Source organism: Camelus bactrianus, chromosome 30 (assembly GCF_048773025.1).
Source record: "Camelus bactrianus isolate YW-2024 breed Bactrian camel chromosome 30, ASM4877302v1, whole genome shotgun sequence".
Classification (NCBI taxonomy): domain Eukaryota; kingdom Metazoa; phylum Chordata; class Mammalia; order Artiodactyla; family Camelidae; genus Camelus; species Camelus bactrianus.
The window spans coordinates 16,801,634-16,825,931 of record NC_133568.1 but is presented as its reverse complement, the minus strand read 5'-3'; the positions used below and the strand labels follow the sequence as shown (position 1 = coordinate 16,825,931).

At 42.0% G+C, this 24,298-nt stretch overlaps 1 protein-coding gene, 1 long non-coding RNA gene and 1 pseudogene across 6 annotated transcripts in view; 2 read left to right on the top strand and 1 right to left on the bottom strand.

Annotated features, from left to right (window-relative positions):
* ATP8B1 (ATPase phospholipid transporting 8B1) overlaps positions 1-9,848 on the top strand; it is a 102,444-nt gene extending 92,596 nt beyond the window's left edge. For 3 of the 4 annotated variants that reach the window (XM_074355156.1, XM_074355155.1, XM_045521489.2), the window contains 6 exons: positions 1,961-2,184; positions 3,560-3,643; positions 4,445-4,690; positions 5,004-5,142; positions 6,845-6,975; positions 8,115-9,848. In XM_074355156.1, coding sequence (XP_074211257.1) covers positions 1,961-2,184; positions 3,560-3,643; positions 4,445-4,690; positions 5,004-5,142; positions 6,845-6,975; positions 8,115-8,339 — 1,049 coding nt within the window. In that variant the 3' untranslated portion in view covers positions 8,340-9,848. The remainder of the gene's footprint in view (positions 1-1,960; positions 2,185-3,559; positions 3,644-4,444; positions 4,691-5,003; positions 5,143-6,844; positions 6,976-8,114) is intronic. The other variant, XM_074355157.1, reaches the window with a different exon arrangement.
* LOC123618649 (uncharacterized) overlaps positions 871-24,298 on the bottom strand; it is a 23,674-nt gene continuing 246 nt past the window's right edge. Inside the window, exons 2-5 of one of the 2 annotated variants that reach the window (XR_006727104.2) lie at positions 19,392-24,175; positions 12,553-12,606; positions 4,509-5,153; positions 871-2,203 (exon numbers count right to left, since the gene is read on the bottom strand). This is a non-coding gene — a long non-coding RNA (uncharacterized LOC123618649). The remainder of the gene's footprint in view (positions 2,204-4,508; positions 5,154-12,552; positions 12,607-19,391; positions 24,176-24,298) is intronic. The other variant, XR_006727105.2, reaches the window with a different exon arrangement.
* On the top strand, positions 22,877-22,975 carry LOC123618663 (U6 spliceosomal RNA; annotated as a pseudogene).

The window sequence follows — 24,298 nt, the reverse complement described above, 5'->3', positions numbered from 1 at the left end:
ACACAGATTGTTAATGAATTAAGCAGCAGACTACCAGGGAGGCATTTGAAACTTCAGGAAAATCTGGGTGCCTATATTTAGATTTTAGGAGCAAACAAACAAAAGTAGTGTGCCTTATAAAGTACATCTGTTCAGTTGCCTTGAGGCAGCCTGTGAACCGTGGCACTGTTCACTTCATGTACTGTCCTTGGTCAGCTCAGCAGAGGCTGGACTGGATGTCAGGGCCTGGGGCAGTGGCTCCTCTTCCTTGGCTCTGACAGAACCTCAACATTTCCCTGCTGCTCGTTCAGGAAAGAAGTCCGTGGTTTGGTAGGAAAGAGCAGTTTGGCAACCATGACTGGTCATTAAGAACTATTTATGTGTTTTGAAAGAGATCATAAATATTGAGATGTAGTTTATTCTGTTTTTTAGAATTGCGAAGTATTATTAAAAGCTTAGGTTTTGGACAAGTCACTACATTACGTTTTGAATTTGCCAGACCTTGTGTTCTGCAACTGGGGCAGGATGTTTGGAGCCTCTTTTACATGGAAACTGCTGGCCGACCTGTCTCAGGGTCTGCCTAATGACAGGCTGTGTTCTCCAACACAAGTTCTCAAAATGATCTCATTACCTGTCTTCACTTCTAAGTTTCTTAAGATCTAGATAAAACTCATAATTCTCTAAGTTGAGCATATGATTTAATGACTGTTAGAAGGATGGATAAAATTGGAACCTTCCTTTTCATCCATTCTGGAAATCCGCCCCCCCCCCCCCAAACCAAAAAACACTTGTGTGTCTTAAGGTCTCAGCTGGCCATGAATAAGCCTTTGAAAGTGTAATAGTATCTGAGCTAAAACACTTTTGATTGCAAGTACTGGAGAACAACCGAAGTCAGCTTAAGAGAAAAAGAAATTTATTTTAAGATACAGATATGTCTTGTGCTGCTCAAGAAGCCAGGCCTCAGGAAAATGCTAGAACCAGGACCTGGTGCTACACAGGAACCCAGTGTCTGTTGTCTCTCTCACCCTCTCTCTAAACTACTTTATTCTCTGCCCCCCAGAAAGAAGGATATCCATCCCATCCTAATTCCAAAATGCCAAGAGAGACTGGCCCAGCTCAGGTTTTCTATCAGCCAGGGTGTAATACAGGAAACAGACCTCTTTAGGTACTTTAAGCAGGAAGTGATTAATACAAGGGACTAGGTACTCATGAAAATTCTGGATGGACTGAAGCAGCAGGTTTTAGGCTTTGTCTGTAATGTCTGTGTCTCTCACCAGAGAAGCTTCTAGCTTTGAGGCTCCTCTGAAGAGCTTTTCAATTGAGAAGCCTTTGCAGTGGTTTATCAACATTTGGGCAGCTGGAAAATGGATAAGAATTCTGCTGCAGAAATGTCAGAATGGGAAGAGATGCTGGGCTCTGATTCGCTTCTGCTTCCAAGTCACAAGTGAGTCCAAACAGTGGAACCGAATTCACAGAGAACCCAGCTGCAAAGGAGTCTGAGCGATGTAGGGTTTTTTATTTGCTTTCCTACCTCTCCAGTTAGAATAAGGGGAGAATGAAGGTTAAGAGCCAGTTCATAGTATCTACCAGATTATATACCTGCTCTTGGCTGACTCAGCTGTGGCCAGGGAGGCAGGGACACAGGGTACACATGGGTACCTGGGACTCACCTTGTGGGTGGGAAGGATGACTTATGAGCTGGGCAGATAATCCAAATGGCATATACCACCCACCTGAGGTCCTTTCACAAATATTTATGAAGGCTCAACCATGTGCTCTGTTTGGCAACTTGTTCCCCTGACTTTGAGTTGAGTTCAGAAGCTGAAGGTAGGGGATGGTGAGCAAGAGTTTCCATATGTATTGTTTCATGAATGTCTTTTTTTTTTTTTTTCCTGTATTGCTACTAAACATTTTTATCATCTCAATGTTTTGCCCCCAAATAAGCTTATGATTCACAGTATCTTCTCCCTCGGCCCCACAGCTGCCCACATTGGTGTTGGAATAAGTGGACAGGAAGGCATGCAAGCTGTCATGTCAAGTGACTACTCCTTTGCCCAGTTCAGATATCTGCAGAGACTGCTGCTGGTGCACGGCCGGTGGTCTTACATAAGGATGTGCAAGTTCCTGCGATACTTCTTCTATAAAAACTTTGCATTTACTTTGGTTCATTTCTGGTACTCCTTCTTCAATGGGTACTCTGCACAGGTAACGTATCATCGTCGTCCTGTTATTATAGGAGTAGACCTCTTAGCATGAATACAACTACTTCTGAAAAAAAAAATTATTTTTTCCCTCCATATTTGCAGCTTTGGTGCTTTCTCTCTCAATAGTTGAAGCACAGACTAATTAAGTTTATGGATTGCTTTTCTAAAAAGTTTCTGGTACTTTAAACATACTTTGCCTTTAAGAAGGTAGGATTTGTTCCCATTCTATTGGCTTTATATTTATGTGTTTTTGCCTTCACCTTAAGGTTTCCTAAGTTACCTTGCCATTAAGAATAGTGAAGGAGGAGGGAGAGTGTAGCTCAGTGGTAGAGCACATGCTTAGCATCCATGGATCCTGGGTTCAATCCCCAGTACCTCCATATAAAAAAAAAAAAAAAGAATAGTGATTAACAACAGTTGGAGGGTACAGCTCAGTGGGAGAGCATGTGTTTAGCATGCACGAGGGTCCAGGGTTCAATCTCCAGTACCTCCATTTAAAAAAATAATAATTAAAAAAATTATTTTAAAGGATAGTGACAACTGTTCAACCTTGAACCAACTGTTCAAATTTTGAGTATAAAATTATATTGTGCCCAAGGCTGAAGGGATTATGTAAGTTTTGGATGATAACAGATCTATTATCACATCTCCATTTGTTGTTGGTTTATTTTTATTTTTGCTGAAATGGAAGTGGGGGGCATATCTAACATGTTAAAAAAAATGGTGATATAGCAGAAAAATACCATTAGTAACAAATGAACCTAAGTCAGTGCCTGTGGTTGTCCAGACCTGACACTGTGCCACAGACAAACGGCATCAGAGGCGGCCAGGAGTGACCTTGAGCAGGGCCGGGGCCTTCTTCCAGTTTGGTGCAGGACTGTAAATCACTGCTGGTGCCAAGTGAGCCCGGTTTCCTCTATCCCATCCAGACGACTGGTGTGTGCACAGCCTTGCTTATCCCTTTCAGAAGCATCTTTCTTATATTCAAATTCTGTTTTATAAAGTGTTTAAATGGAAATGCTGGACTGGCAGGGTAAAAGCAAGGTGAGTGGTACTTACGTGCTTCTGAACCAGTTGTATGTAATCTAATTAATTAAAAGGAAGAACACTGATTTGTTTTCCAGCAGCAGTAAAATAGACCGGACTCCTTTTCCACAAACTTTTTGGCGTATATTTCACCATTTATTTTAGGGGGAGAAGTAGTTTCTGTGGAAAAGCCCTTTGATTCTCCCCATTCTGTAAAAACAAACTCATGCCTCTTGCTGGTGTCGCTGAGGGGTGTCTGCTCTCACGGGGCGCATCCCTGCTTTCAGAGGGTAGGCTGACTAGACAGGCAGCATTTCCTGGTCGGTGACACAGACCCTGTCTCCCCCCAGACTGCGTACGAGGACTGGTTCATCACCCTGTACAACTTGCTGTACTCCAGCCTGCCCGTCCTCCTCATGGGGCTGCTCGACCAGGTAGGAGCCCCGCGCCCAGAGGGACACTTCTGGACAGCTGACTGCCTGTGCGAGAGGTTCAGAGCGAACATTTCAGTGCATTCTTTTGGTTTTCACTTCTTTCTGAGTAAAGCCTATTATATTTCTGCTGTCAGGCAACAAGAGTAACTGCTGTGCTGCTTGTTTTTATAGGAAGAAAAGAGGATTTCTGTGCCTGGGTTGAATTCATTGACACAGGAGTTTATTATACTCCTTTTGGACACTAAGACTTTCTTGTTAAGATACCTAACAGTATGTTTCTATAATAATCACTTACACATTTTAAAAGTAAATTATTTTAATACTTCCCCAAACTTACGTGTTTAATTCCTAAATTAGTCCACATTCTTCCTAGTAGCAATTCTTAGAGAAAGTGCTCTCGTGAATAAAAATAATAATTTGGAATAAACTCATCAACTTGTATGTGAAAATGTTTCCCCCCAAAATTAGAAACAACATACTCTCTCAGGAGGTAAAAACAGGCTCCCTGTACTTTTTTCCTAAACATTACTAAGTTGCTTTCTGTAAGTGGCAAAATAATACATTTCTACCTAGTCTCTCTCAGAATTAAATATCAAATAATGGTGGACCGACTACAGTAATGACGTGGTTCTCTGCATACTGAACTTACTCAGGATTTATCACCTTGTTTAGTTTTTGCCTTCCTAAAACTTAGCAAGTTGAAACTCCTTGTGAGATAGAAGCTGTCATGTCATGTATCTCTGAGTTCTTTGATACTGGTGGACAGCACACAACTCTTAATTTTTCTGTTTTCCCCTGAAGGATGTGAGTGATAAACTGAGCCTCCGCTTCCCTGGGTTATATGTGGTTGGACAAAGAGACTTACTATTCAACTACAGGAGATTCTTCGTAAGCTTGTTGCATGGAGTTTTAACATCAATGATCCTCTTCTTCATACCTCTTGGAGCTTATCTGCAAACCGTGGGACAGGATGGAGAGGCGCCTTCAGACTACCAGTCTTTCGCTGTCACGATTGCCTCTGCTCTTATAATAACAGTCAATTTCCAGGTACGCGAAGTCGACGGTTTTCAGTATCTGTTGGTACCCGTATTTCTGTAGAGAGACCAGCATGCGCATCGTCCTGGCTCCCATTTTCCTCCACGCAAGCCTCTGCCGCTTACAAATATGAATGAATGCTGTTTTCATCCCTTATACCAAGCACATTTCCTATTTCTTGCCTGAGCCAAGGATAGTTTGATTGTTCAGTATTTAAGCCAAATCATGCCTAAATTGCTGAATTCTATTTTCAGAATCCCTGGATCCTTTATTTCTTGTTAACTCCCCAAAATGACTGCTCTGTTTTTCTTTGGTTTCCCAACAGATTGGCTTGGATACTTCTTACTGGACTTTTGTGAATGCTTTTTCAATTTTTGGAAGCATTGCACTTTACTTTGGCATCATGTTTGACTTTCATAGTGCTGGAATACATGTTCTCTTTCCATCTGCATTTCAATTTACAGGTTGGTATTTTCTAAATTCCAAAAATAAATGAATAGAAAATGTCATTAGCTTAGATTCTGACATAACTTCTAAGTAAGTAAAAGTAAAGTGTAAATTACTGCTCATGAAAATTAACATCCTGACCAGAAACTGAATGGTAGTGGTGCACCGGAAGGGTGGTGATGATGGGAGGAAAGAGAATTAGAATAACTTAAAGTTATTGTGCTTTTTTTTTCTTCCATAAAACCTAATATTGATAGGTTATTGGGAAATTGAGACTATATGTATTGCTGGTAACACTGTAATATAGTTTAACCTTTCTAAAACACTACCTAGAAATACATAATGAACTTTAAGCTAAAAAACACCAAATTTTGGAAAGGTAATATGTATAAAGACTGTATCACTACAATGTTTCTAATTGTTTTTTTTTTTAATTGAAAATAACCCAAAAACCTAAGAATATCAAATTAGCTAAACAAACTATGAATCCCATATGATGGAATTCCAGAACTCATACTTGACTACATCATTGGAAGTATACATGCAGAGCAATAAGTAAACTTATGGAAAACAGTTTACAGCTGTATAAAATATGTGACAAACTGCCAAAATGCTCGAGTGAATTTGAACTGATAAATATCATAAATTTATAAATAGCACAAATTGGAATTTATGAACTTATTATGGATGGAGTAGCTTGGATTCACAGTGGGGAAAAAAATCCCCATAAACTCATTTCCCTGTAAAAGATTAGTTTTTTGTTTGTTTTTTTATGACCAGTTGTTGGGTTGTAAAAGACACTTGCTGTGGTAACCCCTCTTCTTCTTGGGACTGAGCTCACTTTTTTATGATTGTGTTCTTCTTTACTAACTCTGTGTTTTAAAATTTTAGTAACCAGTTACTTAGAGTATTCCTACAGGGAGTATTTTTTTAAACCCATTTAGCAGTATAAAAACCACATTTAAAAAACAAAGGCTATTATTTTTATAAATTCACGGTGTAAGGGTAGAAAATATTGTGACAAATTTGGCTCTAGTTTTAAAATTGAGTAGTATATATATGATTACCTGGTTGTATTAGAGAACTGAATTGTTACTTCCTCTAACATAAAAAAGTAGAAGCTGAATTGCAGTGGAAAAAGCCTGGCTCTAGTCAGATGGATGTGGGTTTTAATTCAGGAGTTGCCATAATTAGTTCTGTTACTTTGGGCAAATTTCTTTACTTATCCGTTACTCAGTTTTTTTATGTCATAAAGAGGGCAATACTCATCTCTCAGAGCTGATTACATGGCATGATCTGTATAAAACATCTAGTACCAGGCTTACCTACCACAAATGGTAATGCCCATTTTTAAAATGTGGAGTTTCTAATCAAAACTATAAATCAAAAAGTGCTTAACTTCCTCAAAAACTTCAGAAGGATAAATTGCCTCCTTTTGTATTTCAAATCAATGCAGTGTCAACAAATGTATATAAGTCAATGCAAAAGGAAAAAAATAAAGTACACTTGTCTTGTCCTAAAGAATTTACCTTCCTAATTTTGCTGCGTTTAATCTGACATTTTGAAATGTTCATTCCCGGAACAGTGATGGGATGTTTTGGGGAGGGCAACCTGGTTATTAAAGCTTACTGTAGAGAATCCATTTCTGGACTGCGGAATATTAACTATGTCCTTGGGAATGAAAGGACCCCTGTGACTCATGCTCTGTGTTTTTCCCAGGCACAGCTTCAAATGCTCTGAGACAGCCGTACATTTGGTTGACCATCATCTTGACCGTTGCTGTGTGCTTGCTGCCTGTCATTGCCATACGTTTCTTGTCCATGACCATTTGGCCATCAGAAAGTGACAAGGTATAGAAAAAAGTCTTCTCCTAACTGAGTCCCTCTTGCAGAAATCAAAGCATTTCCCCAAAGCAGCTTTCCTGCAAAATTCTAAGCTCTTGGGAAGTTTGGTATGAACGTTTTTTATGACTACATCTCATTGCTTGCTTTTTATTACAAAAATTATCACATATAAAAAAGAATGATATGGAAAATACAATAATGAACCCCCATATATCTAGCTTCTCAATTTAACAATTATATTATTAATATTTTGCTATGTGGAAATGTTGGGGTTTTTTCCCTTCATTTAAAGGAGAATGTCACCTTGTGGCAGGGTCATTCCAGCTACAAGTAACAGAAAGCTGTGGCTCAAAATGGTTTAATAATAAAGTATCACCTCTGTTCACATCCTAATTACGCTTCAGGCTCAGTTGAGTAGACTGAGGTTCTTTCCACGTCTCTCCTGTGCTGTTTTCACTATTAGCTTCATCTGGCAGCTGGAAGATGGCATTGCATCCTGACATGTCAACATCCAGGGGAAGATTTTTAAAAGACTGACTATTCTGTAGCTTTCCCTTAGGAGCCTTGGAACTTTTAAAGGAAGGGTCCAACACACATCCCTCAGTTCTCACTAGCCGGAATGGTCTCACATGCCTATTCCTAGACTAGTAGGGAGCAAGGGAGATCGGTCAGCCCCACCCCTGGGAGTGGCATCCACATGCCAGAAGGAGGGTGGTACCTGAACAAACTCTTATTTCTATCAGAAAGGAGAGAGAGCAGATGCTAGGTAGGCAAGCTTCAGTATCCCTTCAATCTCCCTCTTCCGTTGACAAGAGGCTGCAGTAGCAACACGGGAAAGAAACTAACAAATCTTTTCTTAAACCTGTACCAGTTTATGAGTTGGAAAGAGCACTAGTTTAGGAGTGGGAAACCAGGCTCTCCCTTTTCTAGCTCTTAGAGCTAGGAAACATCACGTAACCTGTCCCCCTCCATTTCCTTGTCTATGAAGCAAAGATGGTTAGCCAGCCCAAGATGAGGCAGGGGTCAAAAAGCCTAGGAGAGGTGCCCCATCAGTATGACCCGGCTCCCTTCGCCGTCACAGACCTTTACCTCCATTCAGTCCGCCAGCTCTTTTTGACCCTGCTCCATCTCTCCCTCTTCTGTAGATTCAGAAGCATCGCAAGCGGTTAAAAGCCGAAGAGCAGTGGAAGCGGCGGCAGAACGTGTTCCGCCGGGGCATGTCTACGCGGCGCTCTGCCTATGCTTTCTCCCACCAGCCGGGCTACGCCGACCTCATCTCCTCCGGGCGTAGCATCCGCAAAAAGCGCTCTCCTCTGGATGGAGTCATAGCCGATGGAACGGCAGAATACAGGCGAACTGTGGAGAGCTGATGCACTGCCCTCCAGGTGGCCAGTAGCAAGACAGTCATACAAAGGAAATGTCTATTTTTTTAAATAAGAAACTCTCAGGACTTCTTTAAACTGAATTTGTCACGAGGATGTTGAAGACAATCACTTTTGTAACAAGCTACTTGGGTTGGACTACTGCAATAGCAAAGCCAAGATCTTTTTAAAAGTCCTATTATTCAACTGCTGATGTTATGTTTCAAAGTGAACATTTTAACCTAGTCTCAATCTAGGACAACAGAATTAGAAAACGTCTTATATTTCAATTCCAATGGTATTCATTATAAAATTACAATTAGATTTTCTTCCAGACTGGGATTGTCAGCATGAACTTCCCAGAGGCTCCTTTTTTCCCTAGAGGCTACCTTATTAACAAAGATCTTTTATTTATAATGGTAATGACAAAAGATTCATGACCCTTCATCACCTAGAAGCTAAGTGGTCTGATGATTTTCTGAGTTGATAATGGGCTGCATGGTTTCATGTTCTAATATTGGTTTAATAATTCAGTTCAATCAACGAAAATTACTTCACATTTCATAGGTACAATGTTTTGGTCTGTTTTGGTTTACTACCAGGTTAAAGAGCACATTCTGTACGTTTACCCTTACTATTGTATATTATTGCAGCCCCTTCCTGTAGTACCAAGTGAGTTTATTTTCTACTTTCATTTTTAAAAATGCATTTAAATATGTATGGGCTTTTTTAAAAAAGCTTTTAAAAACTGAGGGTATCAGTGATAAATTGCAGAATATTTTGCAAAGCTTTCTTTTGAAAAGCAACCTTTGTGCCTGCCCTATATGTATTTTATAAGGGATTTGAACAGAGACCTCACTCTTTCACTTGTCTTATATCTAGGATGAAAAGGCTGTTGGTAGCCGTATTTCTAAGATTAGCAGTGTATCCTTTTAAAATTGGAGATAACTTTAGGCAATTATGGAAACTATCCTCAAGGAGGTAAAAGTTATTCAGAGGCTTTCCCGTTCTGTGTGTATCACACACCAGTTTCCATATTCCAGTAAAGATACAGAAGTGTTTTCAATAATTCTGTTCTTTACCATTAGGCTGTGAATGTTCACAAAATCTATTCCTTTAAACTCCTATGAGGAAATCACAGCATGTAGATAGTTCATTTTCTAGGTGTGTTAAAAGAATGTATAGCTCTTTATTCTATGGAAGTAAACTTCTGGAGGTTTACAACTTTTATCTTGTAAATAGAAAAACTGTAAGGTTTTTTTTTTTTGTAAAGAAAAGTTAGCTTGTGTGATTCTTTCAGTTTCAGATTTCTCTCCTGTTTTGAGAATTGTGGGAAAGGTTGACAATGCAAATGTGTCAAAGACTTACATGGTTGGGTGCAATATCAACAATTTTAAAATGCAAATTGCTTTGGATAAATTATTTCTATATTCTGTAAATCTGAGAGTAATATATATTGTATATTTTTGTATAAATGCTTTAGTAAAATCTTTGGGAAGTACAATCTTTTAAAATCTCTTTTAAGTTGCGTTATTTATTTTAAAGTGGGGTAGATGACAGAAGAATCTAGGCCTGCATGGTTTCTAAAGGAACACTGGGTTCCTCTGGTGTTGAGAAGGAAGTTACGGCAGGGCACTAAGCACTGTGGGGTGAAGTGGCTGAGAAAAGGGTGTCGGACTACAGAGACAGATGCTATGGGTTTATTGTTGGTAAGCACAACTGTCCAGGGAGGGTGCATCTTAGGATATGAGATAGAGGACAATTTTTCCAAGTGACTTCAACTCTTTGGAGACACCATAAAAGCAAAGTAACTCCTGACCAAATGTTGGGAATGGGAAGTGAGTAGACAGTCTAGAAATACATGGTGACTGATTGGCAGAAAAATGATCAAAGGAGAATTAGGATGCTGAAGGGCAGGAGAGCAGGTTAAGGAAGAGGAGGGACGTCTGAAGCTGGAGGAGGGCTGAGTCTGAGCTGGCTGCAGGACAGGCGGTCAGCTCCTGGACAGTAAGGGAAGTGGTGACCACGACACAGAGGAGGTTCTCTGCAGGAGGACAGAGATGGGGGACTTCTTTGGGAAGTATAATTAGCAGCAGGTGATGAGAGAATAGTAGTCTAGGGGTGTTTTGTAAGGTAGGAATTCAGCAATCCCCCTTTGCTATTCTACAACAGCCAGCCTACTTCTGCAGCAGAAGTGCATGTCTACATCAGGGCAACCACTTGGAAACGGGGTGGGACAAGATGGGACAGATGATGAGCCCCTGCAATAGAAATGATATGAGAAAACCAGGGCAGACCTGGGAGATGGTCCCTTAAAGAAAACAAACAAAACATTAAAGGCCATTTTTTTTTTCTGAGGATATACCACTGTATTTAATTTGGCTGAGGAGCATTTGCAACCAAAGAGCACCACCTAAAGGTTCCTATCTATGTTCAGTACCAGAAACTGTTCGGCAATAATACTTGATGGGGAGAAAATGGTTTTTAAGACACTCCAATGTGATAGCAAAATGTACCCTAATGGAATCCAAATATGTTTTAACAGTTGCTGCCTTCCTGTGATGTGAATGAAGCTCAGGAAAATTGTAAGACAGCTTCTAAAAGTCTTGTCAGAATCTGCTAGTAAGTTATGGCTGCAATAAAACTTCTGGTGCATTTATAAATACAAAAATGCCTGTCAAAATACTGAAAGGGAAACTAAGCACATCTCAGGAAAAAGTGGAGGTTGGGCCCTTAAAAATAAACACTGTAAAAATTACTTTCTTGACTTGAATAGTCATTTCGCCAAAGGTGTGTAAGTAAATGGCTTATAAGCATATGAAAACATACTCAACATCATTAGACATTAGGAAGTCCAAATCAAAACCATAATGAGATACCGCTTCACGCTCACTAGAATGACTATAAAAAAAAATAACAGAAGAAATAGAAGATAACAAGTGTTGACAAGGATGTGGAGAAACTGGAACCCACATCCACTGCAAATGGAAATGTTAAACACTGACCCCACTATGGAAGAGTGGCAGTTCCTACAATTAAACAGAATTGCTATTTCCTTTGGAAAAAGCCCCACAAAACTAGCTAAGGGGACTCCTCCACATCAGGCAAACAAGGAAGCAACACACACTGACTCGAGTAGGAGAGGCTGAGACACAACCTTGCTGAAATCAGCACCTGTGGTGCCAAAACCCCAGAGCTTCTCCATGAGGAGCGAAGAATTATAACCTGATACCGGGCACCGCAATATTTAAGGCTTGCACCTAAGATGAGCCCCCAAAACATCTAGCTTTGAAAGCCAACAGGACTCCTTACCACCCCACAAGGCCATAGCAAACTGAAAAATGGCTCTTAAAGGGCTCACATCCTCAGACCCACCCATACTAGGACCCAGTACAGAAGGAAACTGCGATGCACCCAGACTTTATGCAAGGAGTTTATGTGCTTATGTTAAGGTGTTGGCCCAAGGGGCAGGCATATGATTCAACACACATCTAGGAGCCTGGTGGGGTGCTCTCCAAAAATGGAGGCTGGTGGACATCATCTTTGTTTTCTTCCTCTACCTTGCTCCTGCCTGCAGGCAGCATCTTTTTTTTTTTCTTAAATCTAAGGTCTAACCCCGCCCCCTGCCCACTGCCCTAGTTGGTGCCATTTTCACGGCCTCTCTCTGCCCAACTCCAGAGCACCAGTTATCTCCCAGAGGGGAGCTTTTACATGCATTTGGTTTCTACATCTGGTGCCTCAGTTTTTGTGACTATAACCCAAGAGACACCCTTGATAGCCTACTTAGCTCTGATGGCCAGTGGGGTTTATGCTCATGGGTCCCACAGGACTGTAACCAACAGAGAAAGAGTTCTTAACTGGCTAACATCTCCAAGCAAGGGACAGAATACACATTCTTCTCAAGTGCACATGGGACATTTTCCAGGGTAGATCATTTGTTAGGCCACAAAATAAATCTTAATAAATTTAAGGACACTGAAATCATAGCAAACATCTTTTCTGACCACAACGGTATAAAACTAGAAATCACAATCAAAAGAAGAAAACTGGAAAATTCACAAATATGTGACCGTTAAATAACACTACCAACCAATGAGTCAAAGAAGAAATGAAAAGAGAAATTTTAAAAAAACTTGATACAAATGAAAATGGAATACAACATACCAAAACTTACAAGATATGCCAAATGCAGTCTGAAAAGTTCATAGAAATAAATGCTTACCTCAAGAAACAAAAATCTCAAATAAAGAAATTAACTTCACACCACCTCAAGGAACTAGAAAAAGAACAAAGCCAAAAGTTAGTATAAGTGAGAAAATAACAATGCTCAGAGTGGAAATAAATGAAATAGAGACCAAAAAATACTCCAGAAAAGATCAATGAAACTAAGAATTGGTTTTTCAAAAATTCTTATTAAAAAAATTGACAAGACTTTAGTGAGACTCACCAAAAAGAGAGAGAGAGAAAACACAAGTAACAGATACATTCAGAAATGAGAGAGGAGAAATTACACGTGATACTACAGAAATACAAAGGAACCTAAGAGACTACTACTACACCAACAAATTGAACAACACAGAAGAAATGGACAATGTCTTATAAACATGTAACCTAACAAGACCAAATCATGAAGAAATAAAAAGTCTGAACAGACCAATTACTAATAAGGAGATTGAACTAGTAATTAAAAATCTCCCAAGAACAACAAAAAAGTCTAGGATTGGATGGCTTCCTGGGTAAATTCTACCAAACACTAAAAGAATTAATGCCAATCTTTCTCAAAGTCATCCAACAAACAAGAAGAGGAAGGAACACTTCCAAACTCATTTTATAAGGCCAGTACTACCCTGATACTAAACCAGAAAAGGACACCACAAGAAAAGGAAATTACAGGTCAATATCCCTTATGAACATAAATGCAAAAACCCCAATAAAATATAGGCAAACAAAATTCAACAGTACATTAAAAGGATCATACGTTATGATCGAGTGGGATTTATTCCAGGGATACAAAGATGGTTCAACATCTGCAAATCAATCAACGTGCTACAGCCAGGAACAAAAGGAAGGATGAAAATCACATGATCATCTTAATAGATGCAGAAAAAGCATCTGACAAAATTCAACATCCATTTATGATAAAAATTCTCAACAAAGTGTGTATAGAGGGAATGGACCTCAACATAATAAGGGCCATATATGACAAGCCCACAGCTAATATCATTCTCAATGGTGAAAAGCTGAAAGCGTTTCCTCAAAGATCAGGAGCAAGACAAGGATGCTACTCTTGCCACTTCTATTAAACACAGATTTGGAAGTCCTAGCCAGAGCAATTAGGTAAGAAAAAGAAATAAAAGGCATCCAAATTGGAAAGGAAGTAGGAAAACTGTCAGTATTTGCCAATGACATGTTATACATGGGAAATTCTAAAGACTCCACAAAAAAAAACCTGTTAAAACTACTAAACAGAACAGTAAAGTTGCAGAATACAATATCAATACAGTTGACCCCTGAACAACATGGGTTTGAACTGCATAAATCCACTTATATGTGAAATTTTTTCAATAAAAACACAGTCCAGTACCACATGCTCCCAGTTGGTGGAATCCATGGATGTGGAGAGTCAACTTAAGTTATATGGAGAGTTTCGACTGTGTAGGGGTGTCAGTGCCCCAATTCCCATGGTGTTCAAGGGTCGATTCTATACAAAAATATGTTGTGTTTCTATATACTAATAACTAAGTAGCAAAAAAAGAGAAATTAAGAAAACAATCCCATTTACAACTGCATCACAAAGAATAAAATACCTAGAAATAAATTTAACCAAGGAGGTGAAAGACCTGTACACTGAAAACTAAAGTATTAATGAAAGAAATTGAAAAAGATACAAATCAATTCATAGATATTCCATCTCATGGGCTGGAAGAATTAATATTTTATAAATGTCAATACTACCAAAAGCAATCAACAGGTTCATTGCAATCACTATCGAAATTTCAATGGCATTTTTCACAGAAATAGAATAAACAATCTCAAAGTTTGTATAGACCCTCAAAAGACATGAATAGCCAAAGCAATCTTGAGAAAGAAGAACAAGGCTGGAGGCATTATGCTTCCTGATTTCAAACAATATTATAAACAGTGTGGTACTGACATAAAACAGACACATCAATCAATGGAACAGAATAGAGAGCCCATAAATAAACCCATGCATATGTGGTCAATTAATTTACCACAGAAAAGCCAAGGATATACAATAGAGAAAGGACAATCTCTTTAATAAATGGTGCCACATACAAAAGAATGAATCTGGACCACTATCTTACACCACACACAAAAATAAACCCAAAATGCATTAAACATTTGAACGTAAGACCTGAAACCATAAAACTCCTAGAAGAAAACATAAGTGGTAAGCTCCTTGATATCAGTCTTGGCAATAATATTTTTTTGGATTTAACACAAAAAGCAAGGGCAATAAAAGCAAAAATTAACAAGAGGGACTATGTCAAATTAAAAAACTCCTGCACAGCAAAGGACAACACTTAATAGAAGAAAATATTTGCAAATCATTTTTCTGATATGGGGTTAATATTCAAAACATATAAAGAACTCGTACAACCCAGTAGCAAAAACAAACAATAAGCCTTAAAAATAGACACTTTTCCAATGAAGACATACAGATGGCCAGCAGGTACATGAAAAGGTATTCAACATCACTAATTATCAGGAAAATGTAAATTAAAGCCACAATGAGGTATCACCTCACTCCTGTTGCAACCGCTACTGCAAAAAAGACAACAAACAAGTGTTGGAGAGGATGTGGAGAAAATGAACCCTGTCCACTGCTGGTGGGAATGTAAATTGGTGCCACCACAATGGAAAACAGTATGGAGAGGTTCCTCAAAAATAAAAACAGAACTATCATATGATCCAACAATTTCACTTCTGAGTATTCATCCAAAGTAAATGAAAACACTATGTCAAAGAGATATCTGCACCCCCATGTTCACAGCAGCATTATTTACGACCTCCAAGACAGGGAAGCAAGCTAAGTGTTCATCAATGGATGAATGGATAAGGACATTGTGCCATATATACACAATGGAATATTATTTAGCACTTAAAAATGAGGAAATACTGCCATTTTTGACAACATGGATGGACCTTGAGAGCATTATGCAAGGTGAAATAAATCAAGCAGAAAAAGACAAATATTATATGATCTCAATTATATGTGGAATAAAAAACCCCACCAAAATCATAGAATTTTAAACCTTAAAAATATTTAATACAAATTAAAAGGGTGTGTTAATCCCTTAAAAAAAAATCATAGAAAAAGATCAGATTTGTGGTTATCAGGGGCTGGGAGTGGGGTGGGATTGGATGAAGGCAGTCAAAAGGTACAAACTTCCAGATACAAGAAAAAGAAGTAACAGGGATGTGATGTTCTACATGATACATATAATTAACACTGCTGTACAATATATATGAAAGTTGTTAAGAGTAAATCCTAAGATCTCCCATCAAAGGAAAAAAAAAATTTTTTTTTATTTTGAATCTATATGAGACAATGAATGTTAACTAAACTTACTGTGGTAATCATTTCACAATATATGTAAGTCAAATCATCATGGTGTACACCGTAAACATATACAGTTTTGTATGTTGATTAGATCTCAATAAAAACTGGGAGAAAAAACACAACATACGTATGGCAATAAAACTGGGAGAAAAACGATATACATACGGCAATGATATAATATAGCACAGGAAAAGATGCTCAGTATCGCTTAGTCATCAAGGAAATGTGTGAGGAAGATTACAAAGGGGCATGAGAAAACTTTCCAGGGTGATGGATATGTTCACTATCCTGATTGTGGGAATGGCTTCAAATTGCACACTCTAAATATGTGTAGTTGGTTGTATATGATTTATATGTCGAAGCTGTTTTAAAGGGAAAAAAAAGTGAGGAGTGAGACTCTCAAAAATGGAATTATCTTTTCATACTTTTAACATCTTTTAAAAGTTTGGAACCATATGAATATATTACCCACTCCAAAAATGAAGTAACAAAAAAAAGAAATGATTCTTAAGCTAAAAATGGGTAGTCTGAGTTGGTATTTTTCCAGCTTAAGTTACAAATCCTCTCAAACTGAGAAACTTCCTAGCCCACAAATTCCTCACTAGATCAGCAACATTCAGCTCTTTATGTTGCCCCCTTGGATGGCAGAATCCAAAGACATGAAGGCTTCCTGTTCATGGTTATAGACGGACAGCAGTGTTTTGTTAGGACGTTTATATGCACATACGTTTCCTCTGACCTTAGAAGAGTCTGACTAACATCCTAAGGTCATGCCAAATAAGTGAGAGTGCCAATAAAATCTGAGAGTCTGTTCCAGATTCAAAGACCAGTATAGATCTGCTTCTACGCTGTCCATTTCAATGATCACCTAAGATGACCTCAGGAGTAAGATCCATAGGAAGAAATAACTCTCATAGTTTTTAAATTATCAGAAATTTGGTCTCAAAACATGAATCAAATTTTAATGCAGCTGTTTACAATAAATATGAGAGGAAGGGAAATTCTAACATGGAGAGAAATCCAAACCTCATGACGAACTATGACGGTTAAAAACCCAGGGCGCTCCTGCCAAATGTACAATAGGGTCACTCACTCCAGATAACCTGTTTGTGATATCCAGCTGGAGAGATTTTCGATGTTCCTTTGGCCCCTGAGGCTGTTCAACAGCAGCAATTGTTCTTGAAGAGCTGTCACAAGCCCTGGAATGTTTGTTTCTTTCCACCAAGGGATTAAAGATACTGGATCTGGATCACGAAGCCAACGCGGGAGGGTTCCTTAGCCCAGCATTTCTCAGCAGGCGTCAACTCTCCCAAGTGATAGCAATCAACCTTTAGATTACAGGTTGATTTGCCAAATGGGAATCACCTTGCAGGTTCATTGCAAAACGGCTGCTGAGCTAAGCTGTGTAATGAGAAAGCCAGTCTATGGAAATCCTATAGGAAGCTTCTGGTTACCATCTGCTTTGGGATTCTCATCCACCTTCAGCTTCCTTATTTAAATTTTGTGTGACTGACATAAAAGTGGATGCTTAGTGAAGAGCTGAATAAAGGTAACACTACGGAGTAATTCTAAAGGTAGAGTTATGGTTCAAGTTTCCAGAATACCTGCATCAGGATCTTATCATTGCAAACGCCTTGAGTAAATGCAGACCCAGAAGAGCTCTTTTCAATTTACTGGGTTTGTCCAACACTGGAATATTTTTCAGGATTTTGTGGCTTGGAGTGAAAATACTTTCATGACCTGCCCCAACAGCAACACCCCCCCACCCCAAGTAAACCAAGAAATCATCACCCGGGCCTCTGAGACGCCCTAGGGGCCTCAACGCCCACTAAACTGATACAATGATTGTTCTTTAAAATAACCTGGAGCAGTCCTTCCTCACTGCTTTCAGAGAACACAACTCACTCTGCTTTGAAAGCTTCCCCAGCTGCTTCTCCGTTTGACTCTGCCTTCACCTTTCTCAAAGGCTATTCCAAATCCCAAATTGTACCCAGGACAACTCAAAGAAACTAGCCCAGGCTGACGTGAACTATGCTTCTAAAAAGCAATGTCAGGACGGAACACACACAGCCTGCTGAAGTGCCGGGAGACTGGGGTGGACCCCCAGAGCAAAAGGAAGCCAGGGAAGGCTGCCAGCTGGGGAGTGAAACGGTCAGGTTAATGTTTCTGAGTGTTTGCCCTGGTTGGAGTGTGGACATTAGACCACAGAACTAAGGAAGATACAGAAGACAGGAGGGAGGATACCACAGTGAGCCCTGAACAACCTGGGGCTTGGGGCGCCAATCCCATGCAGCTAAAGATCTGAATATAGCTCTATAGTCAACCATCAGCAGTTTACCCAACCGCAGATGGTGTGGTACTGCAGTAGGTAATTACTGAAAATAATCCACATGTCAGTTCAAACTCGTGTTATGAGTCAACTGTGCTTACACTGTACTAGAAGGAAAGGGTAGGTGATGAGGATGTAAAGTTTGACTTGTGAGGCAGGACCACCAGAGGGTGCCTATTTAATGGCTTGAAGCACTCAAGAGAGTTGGGGCAGTGGAAAGGATCTGCAAGGTCTGAGACGCTTTAAATACCGGCCAGAGTTCACTGGGGATGAGGGTGGGGGATGCGGCAGGCCCACCTGCAGCCCCCAGCACTCTGGCTGAAGGCTGGACGGTGGTTTGATTCATGCAGGATCGCGGAACAAAAAAACAATGATTAACTGTCAATACCATTGATACCCTAATTAAGAAGGCTCACTAGACGCCACGCACACACTAGGCATTTCTGTATACTTGAGTGCGTATCAATCTTACAGCAACTTTTCCAGAGGATTATTACCAGTTTACAGTTGAAAAACCTGCGGCTCAGAGAAAGTACGGAAACTGACCAGTCACCGAGGCAGAAAGTGAAGAGCCCTGTGTTCCAGGGGTATCTGGTTTCAGAGTCCCAGGTGCAGATTACCATTATTCATCCTCCTTACAGGACACCAGGGCTTTAAAATAATTGCATTCACTTTTCTTGTTTTACGGCTGGATTAGATAAAACCAGCAGTTAACCAACCTGAAGCAGCCTGTAAATAATAAACTAACGGGAGCAAACCTAAGTGCTTAAATTTAGCTCTACAAGGAAAAGGAAAGTTAGGTTTTCAGTTTAATAGCTTCATATTAACAATTTCCACTTTTGCTCTGCAATTTCAAACCGGCTTTAAATATTACTGACATTTTTTGATAGCTTGACGTCTTCTCTAATTAAGCAAACACTTAGCCTCCTCTCCCCACACCCCCCCACCCCGGGTTCCCGGCCCTGGGATGGAGAAGGGTACCCTAGAGGCGCTTACAGTGGTTTTTGCCTCTTCTCCCTCCGATATTGTTTTGAGAAGCAAAAAACCGAGTGCCTGAGAAAGCTCTAAGGACGCCTGTGGGTTGGCTCGGAAATAGGGAAAAGGAGTGCTCTGGCGACAAGCCCAAGCCGGAAGCTTTCCTGCTTACCTGTAGGTGCTGTGCGGAGCCGGAGACGGAGAAACTGGTGTGAAACGCGGAAGTGCCCGGAGACAAAATGGCGGCGTCGGCAGCGTCGGCTTTTAGGTCAAGTCAGCGGCCGGCTACGGTGGCCCAGGGGGGCCATTATAGTATTAGAATCTCAATTCGCTTCTGGTTCCTGGTGACGTGAAGGGACTTACAACACAAGACTAGAAAAATCTTCAGCGAGCGTTGGGGCAGAACACCGAGGACCGCGAGAAGAGGCGGCCCCTAGCTGGCCAGAGTCGGATGAGGAGAGAAGAGCAATGCCATTCATTGAAGGTTTTCATTCATTCATTCATTCACTCGTGAGCACCGAAACCCTTCAGTTAGTTCTTGGAGGTGACCCTTTCAGCGATGCTTACGAAGGGAGAGGTTGGACTAAACAAGACTGTCCGCCCAACAGATTGTTCCCAAGCGCTTAGTGAGTGCAAGGCTCCGGGCTAAGTGCCCAGGATGGCATCTTACCTACAATCTGGTGGTGACACGTACTACGGGCCACCTACGGACACAGCGAGCAGAAGCAAGGACAATGCTGGCTGCAGGTGGATGAGAGAGAATCGCCCTGGGAAAGAGGCGGGGCGACCTCACCACTTTGTTCTTATTACTGGGGGTAGAGACTGAGGGTGGTGGGCAGAGGGCTAGTCTGCAGTAGCCTTGGAGCTGTGCTCCCTTCTCCCACTTCCATTTCCTGGGATTCTCACTGGTGATAGGAGAGGCTGTCCTTCCTTTGGGAAACGAACAGTAAATATTCCTGCCTGCTGGCCTCAGTGTGGGTCATAGACATAGCAGTTATTTCATGGCAAGAAAAATACCTGGAGAATGGGGGTTGGGTAGGGATATAGCTCAGGTGGTACAGCACATGCTTAGCGTGCATGAGGTCCTGGGTTCAACCCCCAGTACCTCCTCTAAAAAAGTAAATAAATAAACCTAATTACCTCCCCCCCAAAAAAAAATAAAAAAGAGAAAAGAAAATACCTGAAGAATTGTTTGAAACCAACAAACATACAAAAAAAATAATAATATGCATTCCACTATGGGGGAGACTGCACCCTACACTGTCCACTGGTTTAAGACTGCACCCTACACTGACCATGACACCTCATAGGGTGTTGTAACTGCCCCCCAATAGGCCATCAGCTCTCCTTTTAAGCCAACTGCTTCTAGGTAATGGGGCATGTATCAGTCTACTGTTGTCATAATAAAGCTCTGCAACAAAATGCTATAAAACTCAGAGGCAACACAGCAATCATTTATTCTCACTCATGCATCTAGGAGTCAGCTGATCTGGGATGAGTTCAGATGGGCTTGGCTCCGAGCTGCAGACTGCGTCCAGATCATAGTTTTCTCATCTTCCTTGGACCAGTGGGCCAGTTGGGGCAAGTTCTTCTCATGATGATGGCAGATGCAAGAAAACAAACTCAACTTTCAAGCACAGTTTAAACCTCTGCTTGCATGGCATTTGCCCATCTTCCATGGCCAGAGAAAATCCACATGGCCAAGCCCAACATAAATGAAGCAGGGAAGTATATTTCTTCCATGTAGGAAAGGGAAGCATATTTTAAACAATCATCTGATTTGACATAAAGCCCATGTTACGCAGTGAACTACCCAGGTATGAGCCCACTGTCAAAATTCCTTCATTGAAAATGTGTTCCCTGGTTGGAGAAGACGTTATGCGCTGTGGGGATGGATATAGCATTCTCTAAGTCCACAGATGTCGGTGCTGCAGGCATTGACCTTACATGGGCGATGACTCTGTAGTTGAGAGGCATGTTGCTGCCTCCTCCGGGGATTGAATATAATCCACAGGCCACCAGGTGGCCAGCTGAGCCTCCCCAAAGATTAGTGTCCCACCAGGTCCTCAAAGTTGGCTTCTGCTGTTGTCAGGCTGGGTCCTCAGCAGTGGTGGTCTGTCCGCCAGATCAGCCTTGATGAAGGGCAGTCCACGCAGTGGAACCCCTACATGGCCTCTATCTTTTTATTTTAGCCACTTTCTACATGGTTTCTCTGAGCCAGCACTGGGCTGTTTGGGGGAAAAGGGCAACATCCACAGGTCACAAAGACCTCCTCCCTACTGAACACCTCCTAGTGGACATTTACACGGGGCAAGATAGCTTCACATTCTCTGCTCATTCAGAAAAGTCCATCCACATATTTCCCCACCAGACCGCCTGTACCTAATCTCCAATCTTGTTCTTTCCAAGTCCCTGATCAACTGGTCACCTCTTTAGCCAGTGGCCATCAGTCCCTCAAGCCACCTCTACTCATGTAAGAAGTGGAAAACCCATCATCCTGCTCAGAGTTCTAGCACCTGAGATGACGTCTCTGTGCCACTGTCTTCCCAGTGCCACACCCGGGTGGGGCTGTAATACAACGGCCACCCATGCCCGGCTTGTGCCAGCGTACTATGTGGATGCCAGGAACCGGACCTGGGGGAACCCCGAGTCTCCAGGCGTGGGCTGAGGAAGAGGCAGCAAAGCCGGCGAAGCAGGTGCTATGGGGACCTGTCCTCTTCCTGTGCAGCCCACTCCCGTCGTCCAGACCTGCTCAGCCCACTTCCACATACACACTTCCCTTTTCTGCTATGGAATGTTTCTGTGTACACCCGATTTCATGGATCAGATAAAACTAAATTCATGAAGGGTTGCTCAAATGTCACCTGACAGGAACTGAGGGTCAGCCAGCTTTCAGGGAGGGAGCTGGGGAACAAGTACCCTGACCTCACTGCATCCCTCTGCTCTCCTGCCAGGGCTCCCCCTTGGCTGTGTCTGCCCAGAAGCCAGAGAGCCCGTTGAAGGGTCTACGTAAGTCAGCCCCTGGGGGTGCAGAACAGGGTGAAGAGGAAAATTCCCCAGGTGGGCTATGGTGGGCAGGCTCTAATACGGCCCTCACTGAGCTCCACCCCCTGGTATCCACCCCCTGTGGAATCCTCTCCTGTATTGTACTGGGGTTGGTCTGTGTGACCAGCAGAAAATAGCAGAAATGATGGCGTCACCTCGCTAATTAGGTTGTTCAAAGGCACTGCAGCGCAGGCTTGGGTCGCTGTCCCAGGCAGCTTTCCAAGATGGCCCCACGATCCCTGCCTCCTGGTATTGGTGCCCTGGTATAAAACCCTTTCTCTGAGTGTAGGCTGGACCGAGTGACTTGAATCTAATGAACAGGATACGGTAAAAGAGGTGGGATATCACACTCCCAAGAGTAGGCTACCGAGGCCAGTGCCTTCCATCTTGTTTGCGCGCTCTCGTGCCTTCTTGCTTGCTTGCTCCGGGGAAGCCAGCTGCCCTCTGCAGAGGCCCACATGGCAGAGAGCTGAGGGTGGCCTCTGGCTAAGAGCAAGCGAAGAACCGAGGCCCTCAGTCCAGCAGCCAATGAGTTACTGCATCCCGTCAACACCCACAGGAGTGTGTGGGAAAGCATCCGCCCAGGTGAGACTTAAGAATCTTAGACAGTAGTCACTTTGGCAGCAGGTATACTAAGATTGGAATGATGCAGAGATTAGCCTGGCCCCAGGCAAGGACGACACACAGATTCATGAAGCGTTCCATATTTTTAAGTAATCTTGTTACAACTTTCATTACAAACTGTTAAAAAAATTCTTAAATAACTGCAGCCCTAGCTGACAACTTGATTGCAGCCTCTTGGGAGACCCAGAGCCTGAGGCCCCAGCTCAGCCTTGTCTGGGTTCCTGGCCCACAGACAATGTGAGAACACAAGTGTTGCTTGGAGTTTGTGGGTATTTATTAAACATGGGTAACCAATGTAGTCTCAGTTTCTCTCTCTGTCTCTCTCATCACTTGCTTCTGGGGGAGGTCAGCTGCCCCATCATTAGCAGCCCACCTGACCGGGAACCCAGCCTTCTGCCAACGGCCATGAGTGGGCCTAATGCAGATTGTCACACAGCTGAGCTGTCAGGTGACTGCAGCCCCTGCCAACACCTTGACTCTGGAGAGCCCCGTCTCAGAACCCGCAGCTCAGCCACTCCCAAATTCCTGCCTTCCGAAACTGTGTGAGGTAATGAATTTGCCTTGCAGCAGCAGATAACTGGTATGTGGGCAAACAGAAACCACTCCATGAGGAGGGAAAGGGGAAAGTCCATGAAACTGGGTGAAATACTTCTGAAGACAAGTATCTGTTTTTGATAGCCTGAGCCTATCTATGGAGCTATTTTTAAAGTTTCTTTCATAACAAAAATGTGTTTTCCTTTGACTCAAGGACGAACTCTGGTATTCCACTAAGTGGAGAATGATGTGAGCTATCTTTTATTTAGAACCTATTACTGGGGGCAGTGAACGTAATCATCCTTCACAAATAGGGAAATTGAAGCTCAGATAGCTTAGGTCATTTCTCCCAAGACACAGAGCAAAAGACAGAACCAGAATCCCAACCAGGTTTGAAGCCCAAGTTCTATCCACGACGTTGTTATGGCCTCCCTAATAGTGATCCTTGTAACTTTAAATAAAAACATACCCTATAGTCCAAGTGACAAATACAGGAGTACATTCATTCATCAAAGTTATAAAGTTAAAGCATCTTCATATTTCAAAACAGGCAATGAATGTGGGATAGGACTGCCTTCAGCTACGTCGCTCACCCCACCTCCATCCCAGCTCGTTGCTGGCGCTCAGTATACTTGATGGTGACATTAATTCCACAAGGACTCCGCAGCCTGGGGATCTGGAACGAAGTCCTTGAGGTTTTCCAAGGGGGGCCTGGCGCGCCCACAGCAGGGAGAGGGGCGGAAGTGGAAGGCTCTGCAGTGAAAGTTGGGGAGATGGAGACTGGAGGGCGGGGGGCTGCGGCGCCCCGGGGTGCCAGGGCGGTGCCCCCGGGAGCCCCCAAAGCAAGGGGGGCACAGGGGAACGCGCGGCGCGGGA